Consider the following 14,476-nt stretch of genomic DNA (forward strand, 5'->3'; position numbering starts at 1 on the left):
TAGTAATATTACGTGACAAAGAATTTGAATTTTGTTAGCGATCTGCGCAATTGCACACACACAAGTTTTCGCACAACAAGCCTTCTCTTTCTTGTTTTTTGTAAAACCACTGATTGAAATTGACGTTTATCAAACAATACGCGGAAAAACAATAAAGAAAAAAGTATGCAAATTGTATTTTTGACAAGAAAGGTTGCCAAGTGCGAACTCAGACCTTGAAATGGTCGTACACTTTTTAGAATTTCACTATAAAAGAAATTTTACGAATAAGCCTGTTTTGAAGCGCATTTTAAAAATTGTAAGGCGTTTTTAAATGTATCTTGACAAATCGATATTATTAGTTTGATATCGGTGGCTTTTATTTTTTTTAAGTTCATTCGCACGAGAGGCTGTAAATTGAAATCGATTTGTTACAATGGCCAACCCACTTTGCGCATGTACTCTTTGATTTCGTTCATTCAATTGATTTGTTTTACCCCAAATCAGTGCTTAAACCATGAAGTTAACACTGGCGGCAAAGGGATTATTTCCCTCTCTTTCACGATATTTGCTCTATGCCTTCAAGTTCAGCGCAAATTTGTTTTTGTCAAGCTTGCCCTGACGTAAAGATCGTTAATTGAATCGATCATTGCACAATGACTGACACCCTTTACGCCTAGCTGAGCAAATGCAATCCTTTGATACCGGACCAGTACCAATTTTAATTAAAACCGGAAGCAAACAAAGCTTTTAGCCTTCTGGATGGCTAAATTCCCATCCAATTCTAAGTTAACAAGCTAAGTTGTACTAATTCAATGGTAATGAGCTATTTAATCTGCTAATTTAAGCGAGGAAAAGCCGCACTCTTTGAAGTGAAGGAAAAGGTTGAGATTGCGAGATGACAGCCGATACGACCCAAAAGATAATTATTGGTACAGTGGGTGCTCTGTTTGTTGGGTAATAAAGCAAACAAGAGCACAAATGTCGATCGATTTTCCACGGTTCAACTGTCAAGGCTAACCTGCGGGAGTATTATCTCGACAACTGTTTCATAAGGACCGGAGGAACTCAATTTTCCTAATTTTCCCGAGAAGTCCTCAAGCTCAAACCGCAGTACTTTTCAAGGAGGTAGGTGGGTTCACTATAGTCTTAATGATTCAAAAAATGGAAACCTCATTAATGTAAAACATTTTAGGATCACAAATTGCTGTCTTGGCTAAAAAATGTTTTTTGAGAATATAAGTTGCAAGGTATAAGTTCTGGGTAGGAAACTCTCTCCATTTTCACTATCATTACCATTGAATTTAACAGATAACTTTTGAATCACCAACGATAAACAGTTTCATCTTCCATGAAGACAGCCATGCCTCTAATGCTTAAGAAAAGTGACAAAGATTCTTTAAAACAACTCAAAAGTATAAATTAAGACTTAAAAAACCTGCAAACTGTCTGTCGTTTAATGACAGAGGATAAAAAAAGACAAAACTCCGTTATCAATTACCAGGAATATCATAAACATTCAAATGGAAGCTATCGTTAACGGAGGAAGGGGTCTATAGTAAATCGAATTGACCTACTTCCTTATCACCAGATCCGCCTTGATTTCCTCACTGAATTCTGGCCCATAACAACATAGCAACTTACTATGGTATTATCCCTTTTGAAAGGGCCATCGACAAAACTTCGTGGTTTAAGTCAGCCGATTATCATTGGTTTCTTTAGATTCCGTTTTAAAATAAAATTAAAAAAAAAAAACGTTAAAGGTTTTTCAAATGGAAAGTCACTTTCGCATATAATTAAAGAAAAGTTTTTATTTGAATTTTGCTTCGGGAAATATGATGTGGAAAAGTGTTTCAAGCGTTCATCAAACGGCAGATGGCCTATTAAGAGCTTTTAAATCAAACCTAAATCTTTCCGATTTAGCCTTTTCCAAGTTAGCATTGAGAGGTTAAGTGTTGATCGTTATTAAATTCGATTCTAATAAACCGTGTGAAAATAGAATGGGTGTTTGTTTAAGAGAAAACTAGCTTAACACAGTACAATTTTCAAAGTAAACAATTAAAATCAGTCGAAAATAATTAAAGTAACTGAAAAGAGTCGAATAATGCTCACAGTTAAACTTTCAGCCATTCATCTATCAATGTAAAGTATATTTCCTGCTGTTTCGTGTTGTTGTTGTTGTTTTTCTTCTTTTCTGGAACCTAAATTTCACGCGACGCAACCGAAAATACGACGTAATAAAATGGAATTATTATAATCGAGCACCCGGAAAGGGGCAAGACAGCTGGCATCCTTGTAATATTAATTAAGAAAGCGGTGAATAATCTACAATTAGTGTAAGTGAAATAAAATTGGCTGCTAATTATATTATGTTATCGAGGATATGATTCATTTTTTATCGCCGACTTTTAACGCATATGATTCTTTTGCGAGCGCTTAAAATTAATAGCGCAAATTTCGACCATTTGTTTATCAATTTTGACAACTTGATTTCTTGTCTTTGGATCCGGATTGAGATTATAAGGAGAATTATTTATCTAATTTTACTCATTTCACTAGAAACCATAGTCTAGTCTACCATAGTCTCCAGTCGACCATAGTCACCAGATATCCTACGATATACGTAATTTCGTGCGTCGGGGTCGAAAAATACCAAAATAAAGATCGTCTCCAGCTTTTCCGCAATAAAACCGGCTGTGCTTTGTTATCAATTTGTTGAATAATAAAACAATTATCCTGCTCAATCTTGCGGGATTTCTCCTGATTTTAGGCTGAGTAAGTATATATCAGGCAATATTCCGCGCGATTTCGCAGGATAATTGTTAAATATATTGCGCACGCTTAAAATTATTAGCTCCCATTTCGACCAATTGTTTACCAATCTTCACAACTTGACTGTGTTGAGATTAAAAGGCGAATTATTTATCTAATTTCTAGGCTATGACGGGTTTAGCTCAAATACAACGAAAAATATCAAGTGTTCCATATCTCAAGCTTGCGTCCACAAAATCGCAAGTTAGAACAAATTTTAAAGCACTACAGGAATAAGTATTACTCAAGGGTTTTTTATAAATGGTTAAGCTATAGGATAACATCAAAGTAAGAAACATTTAAGTATCACATGAAAATGATGCTTAGAAGCTTTGTTTTTCAAATGAAGGTCAACCACATTGTATAGGATATTACAAATAATAATGAACACTTCATTCATTTCAATGACTACACTTTGAAGTTTCATTCACAAAATCAAACTCGGAACATAAGACTGAAAGAATGTGCCTTCAGTTACTGAAACCACCAAAACGGTAATAGAAACTCCAGCATTCCGTTACAATGTTAACACGCTTTATTAAGGGACATAGGAGGAGCGAAACTGCACTGAAGCGAAGCGGTTAACACTAAAACAGATGCAAGCAAACAAAGCATAACAAAGTGAACTGGCGTAAATTGAAAACATTACAAAAAAACAACACTTACATTTGTAACGGAGTTGGGTAATCTTTAATAACACTGGACTAAACCATCCCAACCGCCCTTTGAGCGTTGAGGAGACGAAAAAAACTAGATGACTGACTTCTTCGCGCTGAAGAGATAAACTGAACTGCCCTAAACGGCGAAAAATTTCTTTTTAAAACTGCCAAAACTTGTGAACAAAATACGAATAGATTACACTTAATACGTAACTAACACATTCCACACGCACGAAAAACTGTTAACGACATTCCTACACAAAAAAATACAGCAAACTTAATGACCAGGCGTCAAGTTTCTTCCGTACAACTACTAAACTTTTTAGAACCGTGAACGACTCGTTAGTTCCGTAAAGAGAAAAATAATTTTAAATGAAACCTTCATTACATAATAAGCGGAATTCTGCACGCATTTTCATTGGTTCTTACTTATGATCTATTGGAGGACAGACGCAAAGATGACGTCACCATTAACAACTTTTGCTTCTTTATTATATAAAACAAATAGATTCTATGTTGGCGTGCGTCTGTTCAGTGAATAGATCACAGAAAACGTCAAAATATGGTAAGAACATCAGTGACACTTTTTTTGTTCTTACCACATTTTCACGTCATCTGTGATCTATTACTGAACAGACGCACGGCAACATGGAATCTATTTGTTAATTTGACTTTTCTCAACTATTTTATTTTGTGTTAACAGACTTCGCCCCTAAAAAACGGATAGAATTCTCAGTTTGTCATTCCAATCTTTAATAGGAAGGTCAAAGGAAATTTAGATTTGCCAGGATGGAATTCTTGTCAAAGTATCTGGTTTTTATTTTGGCTTGTCTGACTTTCTTTCTGGAGACTCAGGTGAGTTTGCTAATGCCACTATTATCACACTATTATCAAGACAGCTTTAAGAGAAAACGAATTACTTGGCATAGTAATTTAAAACGCCACCACAGGCCCCAGGCAAACAACAGGTGTAATTGTAATTGTGACGGGGTAATGCGCCTATCAATTCGAAACTTCAATATGCCGCGGGCAATCCTTTGGATATTTGAACTTTTGGAAAGTAAAGAGTTATTGATCATTAAATGTAAATAGCGCTATATAAATTTTTAAATTATTATTATTATTATTATTATTATTATTATTATTATTATTATTATTATTAAATTTTAGCCTATAAATGGTGGAATGCAAATTGGTCATATGAAGGACTTTTATTTTTTAAATTTATTATTATTTCAGTAAAAAAAATTGTGCTTGAAATTTTTTTATTATTATTATTATTATTATTATTATTATTATTATTATTATTATTATTATTATTATTATTATTATGTCGTGCATGGCCCTTCCAACATAAATTGCAGTACCATTGTTTTCATGACAAAGTTTCATAACCAGTCCCTCAATTAACTATGGTCGAACGTAAAAAAATAACAAATATCCATTGTAGATAAGCTTGTTGCTTTGCTTTCAAAGACGATACATCTTTTGTGATACTGTGAGTTTACTAAATCATTTTACAATTTACTAAAAAGGTTTCAATTCTTTTAAAGTGAAGTATGTGGAGACTGGCCGTCGATGTGTGTCTCTGTTAAGTGTTCATTGAATGCCTGACACCAGGGAAACCGCTTCACCTGATGGTTTCTTAACTTTTTAGCGCGTCGTAAAATGATTAAGTAAACTCACAGCCTCACATAAAACTTATCAGCGTTAAGCTATCAAAGTAAAACCTTATCTTTAATGGACATTTCTTATTTTTTTTTTGACGTTTGATGGCGGTTAATTACGTCGCGAGCACGGGCATGGGCCTCTTTTACAGCATAATGAACAAGACGTTTGCGCCATGAATTGCAAAGATCATTTAACTGTTTCAGGGCGATCATACAGATTGAAAGCTTGCTTGTGAAAGTGAAAGGAATTTATGGTATTTTTGCGCTTTATTAACATTAAGATTAACATGAAAATGCTAATAAAATCGCCGTCATTAATTCCTATTTCGTATTTTTTTTTTCTGTAGGCCGCTGACGTTCTAGTAAGAAGCTCTGGTAAGGGAACAAAACTGCAAATACAATCACAACACCAAAAATTATCTTATTTTGCCAAATCGTTTGCTTTTTGCCCTTATGTTAATATCTCTTGGTAATTTCATCGTTTTATCGACTTTTCTGCTCAACAGATGGAAAATTTCAGTACAAATACCTTGGCTGCTATCGCGACAAAAGGTCTCCTAGGGCACTCCCTTTGCATTACTTTAACGCCAGGAAATACGCCAACTGGTTCAAGAAGGATGATTATAACTTCAAAACGGTGATAGACATGTGCGCCACGCATGCGCGTAACAAGAGTGGCGTGCGGATTTTCGGCGTGCAGAATTATGGTGAATGCTGGGGTGGAAATGCAGGTTCCCGTTACAATCGTTATCGAAAATCTGAAAATTGCATTAGCTTTCCAGGAGTGCCTGGAGTCGGAAAGGATTGGGCAAACGCTGTCTACGAACTCGTGTGTAAGCGTTCAACGTTCTCTTTAAACGGAAACCTCCACTCTTGAAATAAATTAACGTTAAATTGTTGAAAATACAATCTAATTTCAAATTCCGTTGGAAAACATGCAAATAATATTTCTGTGTCGGGCAAAACAGAATTTGATTATCGCCTATTTTTCATTTTAAATTTCCCGGGCGCCGCCATCTCGGATTTCTTGACGTAACACGGTTGCTCAATTGTTTCATACAAGAGAACTTCTGCTTACTGACAATAGCAGCAACCGTGTGACGTCATGAAATCCAAAATGGCGGCGCCCGGGAAATTTAAAACCAAAAGTAGGCGATAATCATATCTAATTTTTAGCAGACTTGAATGTCACTTCTACTTTTAAAATAAAGAATTTAGCTTAAATTTATTTTTCCGACAATTTACCGTCAATTTGTTGTCGGAGTGGAGGTTCCCTTTAAGTAGTTCTTGTAAGTTTGTTTGTTTGCCTTTCAGGAAACTCGATCTTTTCAAAGTTAAGACTGGTCCAGTGTATCAACCCATTGAAGAATCAGTTTCATTCTTAAATTTATTCGCCTTAAACTGTATTCGCACAGGGCCGAAACATGTTTTTTAACAAATGTCAAAATTCCCTCGCGCTGATTGGCTCGTAATTTTATGGTCAAAAAGAGTAAAGACCACAGCTATAGATAATTAATAGATTGTTAATTAGCGTGGTTTTGAATGAAACATGCATATTGCACCGTAAATAGTGTTTTCTTCAGGCAGTGCATCGTAATACTAAGAATAAACAAGTTTCGATCGAGAGTATGATTGAAACTACACTACGAGGTAGCTTTAATATAAGCTAATGAGAAGGAAAAAAGCTGAGTGACAAACGCAAATAAACAGAACAGTCAAAAATTACAGCAAATGTACGCCGCAAATATAGGATAACCCTTTAACAAATAAATAGGATCTGATGAAATTACTAAGATATCTTTGTCACTGACTCTGTATGTGTGTCTCTCTCTTTTTTTTCAGTTGAGTGCGAAGTTAGTGGTGTCACGTACAAAAACGGAGCCTCTTTCTACATTCCACAGAACCCAGTTCAATACAATGACATCAGCTGCCGGTCGTGTTCCTGTGATCGAGGAGCACAGAGTTGCCGTGGTAACATCCACTGTGATTTCTTCTTCCCGTGTGACAAGTTTATCCCCGCGTCACAAGGCGAATGCTGCCCCACATGTGGTGAGCCAACGTCAAGAAAACAGTACATTAAAATGAAAACCTTTTTCTTTTATTAGTCAACCTAAATTTCCTTTGCATGCGCTTCAAATTTCTTCCTCTGGACACTTTTACGTCCCTCTTTACACTTTTCTACCGGAGGAACCATCATATTTTTGGTGTGAGAGGGGGCATTTTTTTTGTTCAGCTTAATTTGTTATGCGTTCACTTTAAATTTCTTGTCGTGGACACTGTTACGTGCCTCTTTAAGCTTTTCTGTGGAAGGGACCATCATGTTTTTTCGGGGGAAGGGAGCAGTGTTTTCTGCTCGAATGTTAAATAGTTTTCAAAATATTTCTTTGCGTTAATTCCTCAATGACCCCACTGGCCAGACCACATTACCACTCCTCGCGAAATTATTAAAATAAAGCATTAAAGATTCGTTAAAGATTGGTTTTGATTACTTTTTGGCAATTTGGGTGGCCTTCTGAAGTTTGGAGAAATCCAGAAATCCAAGACAGCCGTTGTTTTGAAGCCATAAGTAACTGTAACGCCATATGACGTCATCACTTCCTGCTATGGACCTCAAAGGAAACACCACTGAGCACATTATTCACCCTTCAAGTGCTTTTACTCTCTGATTTTTTGAGGGGGGAGGGAGCGTCATCTGACACTGTACCACCCCCCACTCCTCCCACCCTCAGCTTCATATGTTGAAAATAATAATAATAATAATAATAATAATAATAATAATAATAATAATAATAATAATAATAATAATAATAATAATGACGCTACCCATCATACTAGTTAATGATTGCACATAGCATACAGACGTTTCTACTACATAATAAATAAATAAATAAATAAATAAATCATGGCGAGAAATTCGACGGGCATGCGTACTGAGAGCTAGTTGACACTTAAGAAATATCAGGGCGTTTCACATCACAGAGAATTGACTGAGAACAGAATGAAAATAAAAATTAAAAAAACTGTACTCAACGCATTTGCATCTGATTTGATTAGCACTAATGTTCCTTCAAATATAATAAATTCGCTTTCATTCTTTACTTACCTCACAAGTTGCATCCATTGCGGTGAGCAAACAGTTTCTTTACAAGGTTTCTCTGACTTTCCGCTCCAAAAGGCCACACAATGCAGAGTTTAGAAGTTCCAGTTCGCGTCAGAATTCATAGTACACACCAGTTTCTATATCTTCTGTGAACTCGAAGGTACTTACTTTTGGGTTGAAATGCATTTCACATTCGCCGAGTGAATCCGCTGTGGTATCCAGAGGTAACGCGTGCTAAATTCCAGTCACAATCCCACGGGTAAAATCTACCGACTTCAATCAGCAATATCTCTACTGAAAGTCAACCAAATTTGCTGCAAAACATCTCGTTTGAAAGATACATTTCTTCGTTTTCGACTGCTTTCAGACATATGGACAGTATTTTAGGTTAGCAGCCTTTATTTAAGTGTAAACTTTGTTGTGTTTTACCCATCAATCTGTAGCGTGACTATGAGCCCATGTCACAAAACGTTTGACAGCGGTCTAAACCATTATCAAGGGATGTCGATATATAGGCCGCCCGAAAAAGTAGTCCGAGATTTCTTGCCATAGTAAATAAAATCCCGGTCTAGATAGGGCTAACAGGCTATCCTGATACGAACTCACTCGATCCTTACTCTTCACTGCTTTTTATGACAGGTTGTTACCACCAAAACAAAAAATACCAAGATGGTCAAACATGGATCAATCGTAAACAGGACGCTTGTTTTCAATGCACATGTGTATCTAGTCAGGCCAAGTGCATTAAAGCCATGCAGTGTCCAATAAACTGCCCCAATCCTGTTTACGAGCCTGACAAATGCTGTCCTACTTGTCGTGAGTATTTTTTTAAGCATATGATACATTAATATATATACCACAATTAATTCATAATTACAAAATTGCACTGCGATAGCGTGCGGGCAACCTTGAATTGAATCAATTTCTCCAGTTAATATTAAACCTAATTATAATCCATCAAATATTTTCGCTCGCGCGCGATTGGTCTAAACGTCTCACGTAAGCGAATATACCCCAGCTAAAACTGGGGAATATCCGAGTATCCGAGAAGGAGAGATAAACCTGCTGGTCGATAAAGCAGTATCAGAAAACAATATACGCTCTAAACGTTTTTGACGGTAAACTGTTCTTAAACGAAATGTTCAAATACTCAAGCTCGTTGCTACATGTTGCAAAAAATATTTGAAGGATAATAACCACAATAGCCTCCATTTGGCTTTAAAAATATGCTCAGATATTTGTCCTTGGACATTATCTGCTCCTCGAAGCTCACTGCTTTCCTCGAGCTTCGCTCTCGAAAAACTGTTCGCTTCTCGGAACAGATAATGTCCACGAACAAATATCTGAGCATATTTTCGCGCCAAATGGCGGCTATTGTTTATTTATTATCAATTACTCTTGCAGGCGCTGGGGCACCAACCACCGAGGCTCCCTTCACAATCCCAGAAGAAACGACCAGACCCGGTCCAGTCATGCCTCCGGGATTCCCTGGCAATCTTAAAAGAAGTTTGAAGAAGAAGAGAGTAAAGAGAAGCAACAACTAGCAAACAGGTTAGTCATGCAGTGTGAGTATTTATTTTTAGTTTTCCGTTTTTCAAGTCCGATCCCCTCGTGTACTCGGACAGCACCCAGCTATGTAAAAACAGTGGGTTATTTCGGTTGTCCAATATGCTGCATTGGTCTGTGTAAGCACATTCGGCTGAACAAAAAATAATCTACGCCCGACATTTTAGAAGTAGAAATGAGCTCAGGAACAGAAGCTGAGACTGTTATTAGAGTGATTAGCTTTGGCTTTCTGCAGGCCACGTCACTCAGGCTGTTTCGACAGCTTGTGTTAGCGTTAGAAGTAGATGCGGCATTGGACAAGAGACAACACCTCAAGATAGGGTGCATGCATATAAGTAGCAGCTTGTTTCTTTCCGAAAAGGAGCAATTAGCCGAAGCTGGCCTACTAGTGTCACTAGTCTTGAACTGTAGCTTGTCAGAGAAGCAAAGGTTTTGCCACGCCAAACTGGAAATATTGACTGCTTTCCCCAAGACAATAGTTACCTTAAGATTCTAGTACGAGGACGTCTGCGAATACGAGATATGACTTTAGCGAAGTACTAAGAACAGATATATCTCAGAAAGCTTCATTTTACTCTTTACGAGCGACGAACTTAACGCAGTTGTTTTGAATGGTGATAGCTAAGCCCTTTCGTGATTCCAAAAAGACGAGATCACCTACGTTTCAAGGATTTGTTTTCGCCACTGAGCAGTTCTCGCAAAAACTCGTAGTACATTGACGACGGCTATCTCGTTTACCCGCCAAAATGACACTGTTTCATTCGCCCGCGCTCTTTGTTTATTGACAAAACTCGAAGTCGTACTAAAGGTCTCTAATAACATCCTGCCCTACCTACCGACGTAGAATGTGATTTTTATAACACCCGATCTAAGAAATTGATTATATCTTCTTCCGCGGATACATTTTTTCATTCATTTTAACTATGATGTTTAGCATGCTGAATTAAATATTGACCGTCATATTGTATTCGAAATCAGTTTGGTGCCTGGAGAAGGCCTTTGAAACTGTCCAAAGCGTAAACAATTTTAGCAATCCCAGCCACAGAACAATCCCGTAAAGAGAAACAGAGAGAGAGTTTTAAGTTATAATAATTATCATAATGATAATATATTATAATTTACATATATATTAATTATTTCTAAAGAGTTCTTCATTTTCTCTCTCAGGTGTCCAGGTTATCTGGAGAAAAGCTAGCAGATTGGCTGACACATCTTTGTTTGATCTAACATGTTTTAGTGTTACTGAAATGGATTCGAAAATGGTATAACTTACAAATTCATGTTTTAAACCCTCCAGTTCCTCGTTGATCAAAGTTTTTTCTTTTTCTTTTTCTTTTTTTTTTTTTTGGCAAAATCGGTGAAATGCGAATTTAAGAGTTTATGAGGAGAAACATAGGTACAAAAGTAACATTTAAAACAGGGAAATCGCAGAGGAGAGTGAAATTGATAAACAGGTATTTAAACATAAACCGTACTGATACTTTCAAAGCAAAACGTATATTCAGCAGACACAGTTATATCTTGGTATCGTAGTTCAGGATAACAAATTGCGTGTGTATCAGTTTCAGGAGGCAGATGAAAACTGAATAAAAATGTCAACAATATAGATGTAGTGCTAGCTTTTACATGAACAATACCATTTTGGAGATAAATCAGTTTTTGCATAAAGCTATCTTATACATACGCCAGTTCGATATATGCCAACCTGTACAGGCAAAAACATATCTAACCACAACAACTTAGCGTTTCCGCGTGAACTTTTTCAACACTGCTTGCTGTAGTGGGCTGTTAAACGGGTTACTGCACCGTTCAATAACACAACTCCGGCTCTAAAGTAAAAACCCCAATTTTACTCCACCTAAAAATATCACGTTTCCCTCTTGGGAATAACGATAATCTGTCGAGTATCAACGAAATCACGCCAAACCTCACTGAAAGATCAGAACTACAGCAACCACAAGAAAAAAAGTTTAACAAATCAGTCACTTCAAGCCTGTGAGCGTTCCTAGCCCCGTTCCCAGTCTCCTCACGGACCCATTTTTACAGTTCTTGAGGCTGCTCTGAGGTTGCGTTAGAAATGTCTAAGAAAACATCAGGGGATCCGAGAAGACAACTTCGAGAAAAAGAAAATCGCCTGATCTCACCCATGGGTTGAGATTTTGAAAACATACGCAACCCCACCCAACCCCACCACCCAAAACCAATCCCTCCCTCACGCGAAATGCCTCGTATCTTCTAAGCCTCCGTCCCCACTCCCTTCGTCGCCCTCTTAATTCTTGTGACCTTTGACTAGGTTTGGATAAGAGTATAAACAAGACGGTAAACTACAGAGGCATCAGTATTGCGATGATATTTAATTCATTTCAAATTAATTAATCATTACAAGTTAATATTTTGTTTCAAGTTACATATTGACCGTCATTTATTATTGGTTATAAATATACGATATATTGCTCAAGTATACGATTTGCAACATTACTTGCTCCTGTAGTCCCAATAAACTCTTGTTTTCTTCTTTACTTGCTTTCTGGCTGTGAAAAGAAAGCCACACATGTGTAATACTCAAATATATCTTACCTACAAATATACTTAATAGCCCATTTCTTGATTACATAGTATTTTCTCTAACGATTTCCCTGACATTCATTTCTTTCATTTTTCCCCAACATCCTGATCCCTGTTCGTTTGGTACTAGTCAAAACTCAAAGAGCACGCAACTCTTTTTGGTCGCGGTCGGTGGAGGATCTATGAGAAGGGTCCAGGGGGTCGGGACCCCCACCCCCCTCCCTCCCTTTCAAAAAGTGTCCACCTAATCATCAAATAATTTTAATTATTTAAAAAAATGCCTTCATACTAAAGGAAATAACATCGTTGATTTAATTGACCTGGAAATTTGATGAAGATGTGCGAAAATTTCTCGCTGCTAAAACCAAGTCGGATTAACGCACACCGGATAGCATTTGACAAGACTCTTAAGGACTCAGTCGATACGATATTTCTATCATATTGTCAAATTTGTCCAGTACTTATAATAATAATAATAATAATAATAATAATAATAATAATAATAATAATAATAATAATAATGATAATAATAATAGTAATAATAATAATAATAATAATAATAATAATAATGATGATGATAATAATAATCATAATCATAATCATAATCATCATCATCATCATCATCATCTAGCAACAATCTAGCAGAGGGGATTCCCCCTGCTAATAGGGGACACCTAACTTTCTAAAATACAGAACGAATTAATGATGACTCACTAACATATCAACTACTAAAACTCTATTCATAATTAGTATAAATCTACTAGTGTTCTATCACGAATGCCGTTCTCTGATTGGCTACGCTACTCGCTATCTATTCTGTGATAGATAGTGAGTAGAGGTTTTCAACAAAATGGCGGCCGCTTCGTCCCGTTTTCGAAGTGTCTGTGATGAGGATATAGATAATTTACTTGTTTAGTTTTGAACGACTAGTAGATTTATACTAAAACAATTAGATTATTCGCTCTCGATTTCTATGCGTGATAGCTGATTCGGGCTGCGCCCTCATCAGCTATCACGCGATAGAAATCTCGAGCTCATAATCTAATTGTTAATTATCAAATTTCTAACTGAAATCTTGTAAGTAAAACCGTAATTACGAATTGCAAAGGTAACAGCTACTACATCTATCTAAGATATTACTTAGGTCAAGACTGCGTATCCGGGTCTTAAACTCCTTAAGACCTGCAGTCGATCTGTCTTTGCTTGGTATCTTGCTCCAGAGTCTTGGATCTAGGTATCGAACTGACTCACGAGAGGATCGTTTGTCTCAAAAGGTTTCATCGACAACAATTTCAATCTTATACACAAAATATATGTAGAGGAGAAGTAGAATCCGTGGGTGACTGTTCGAAATCTAAGTTTGATACGAGAGGAGGCGTTTATTTGGAACATTTAGATACAGGTTAAAATCTAGGGAAAAAAATTAAACTAAATTGACGTATAAAGATCGATTTGAAATTGGAGGCTTTGGCCCTAAGGCCTGTATCGACATGACTGATTCCGAGGGTTGCTAATTTTCTTGTTACGAAATAAAATCATTAGTAATGATCATGAATATTTCCTTTTCATTTCCAAACTTTACTCCCGAAATAAGCAACCCCTCACAATTAAACTCCTTCCTTAAATATAGCACCCCCCCCCCCCCCGCCTCCTCCCCCTCTTACATAATTAGCAATAAACACCCCGGGCGCTTGTTTGACAGCAACGAGAAAGAACGATTTCAGTCTTAAGGACGGTACCTATTAATAAGAAAGTATTTTTGTGTGGTTTATGACTATGCGGGGAAAACAGATCTTATTCAGGGATATTTATAATCCAAAAAAATTGGGGGTCGTCTTGTATTTTTTAGAGATAATAAAGGAACAATTATCCTTAACAGTAAAATACAAGGCAATGTATGGCATTTTTTTCCAAATGAAGCTAATGCATGGTTACCACCAATTTTCTTTTTGGATACCAAGAGCACTTGCTAAGTTCTGCTTCCTCTGCATAGTTTTAAATCGTGCGAAAATATCCTTGTATTAGTAGGCACCACCTATAGGAAACCCGAGTATCTCGAGATGCGCAGAACGAATGCGCAGTAACAAAAGTAGGCACTGTCCTTAAGCTCAATAGACTCTTAATTG

The 14,476-nt window shown here is 36.7% G+C and overlaps 2 protein-coding genes across 4 annotated transcripts in view; one reads left to right on the top strand and one right to left on the bottom strand.

Annotated features, from left to right (window-relative positions):
* The first annotated feature begins 924 nt into the window (after positions 1-924).
* Positions 925-11,377, top strand: LOC146483148 (uncharacterized). Of its 3 annotated transcripts, none has more exons than XM_085106427.1 (8): positions 925-1,107; positions 4,220-4,304; positions 5,467-5,494; positions 5,626-5,952; positions 6,962-7,168; positions 8,859-9,035; positions 9,624-9,770; positions 10,953-11,311. In XM_085106427.1, exons 2-7 carry the CDS (start codon positions 4,239-4,241, stop codon positions 9,761-9,763), a joined length of 945 nt encoding a protein of 314 aa, XP_084962553.1. In that variant the 5' UTR covers positions 925-1,107; positions 4,220-4,238; the 3' UTR covers positions 9,764-9,770; positions 10,953-11,311. The 3 variants fall into 3 exon arrangements, with proteins under 3 accessions (XP_084962553.1, XP_084962552.1, XP_084962551.1); XM_085106426.1 differs by having other exon boundaries at positions 928-1,107; positions 4,153-4,304; positions 10,953-11,308; XM_085106425.1 differs by having other exon boundaries at positions 934-1,107; positions 4,209-4,304; positions 10,953-11,377.
* A 743-nt stretch (positions 11,378-12,120) lies between these two features.
* The window catches only part of LOC146483149 (uncharacterized), an 11,501-nt gene continuing 9,145 nt past the window's right edge, over positions 12,121-14,476 (bottom strand). Inside the window, exon 6 of the mRNA XM_085106447.1 lies at positions 12,121-12,316. The gene's annotated coding sequence lies outside the window, so the exon portion shown is untranslated. The remainder of the gene's footprint in view (positions 12,317-14,476) is intronic.

The sequence above is a fragment of the Pavona decussata genome, unplaced genomic scaffold, assembly GCF_977016875.1.
Source record: "Pavona decussata unplaced genomic scaffold, jaPavDecu1.1 SCAFFOLD_40, whole genome shotgun sequence".
Lineage (NCBI taxonomy): Eukaryota > Metazoa > Cnidaria > Anthozoa > Scleractinia > Agariciidae > Pavona > Pavona decussata.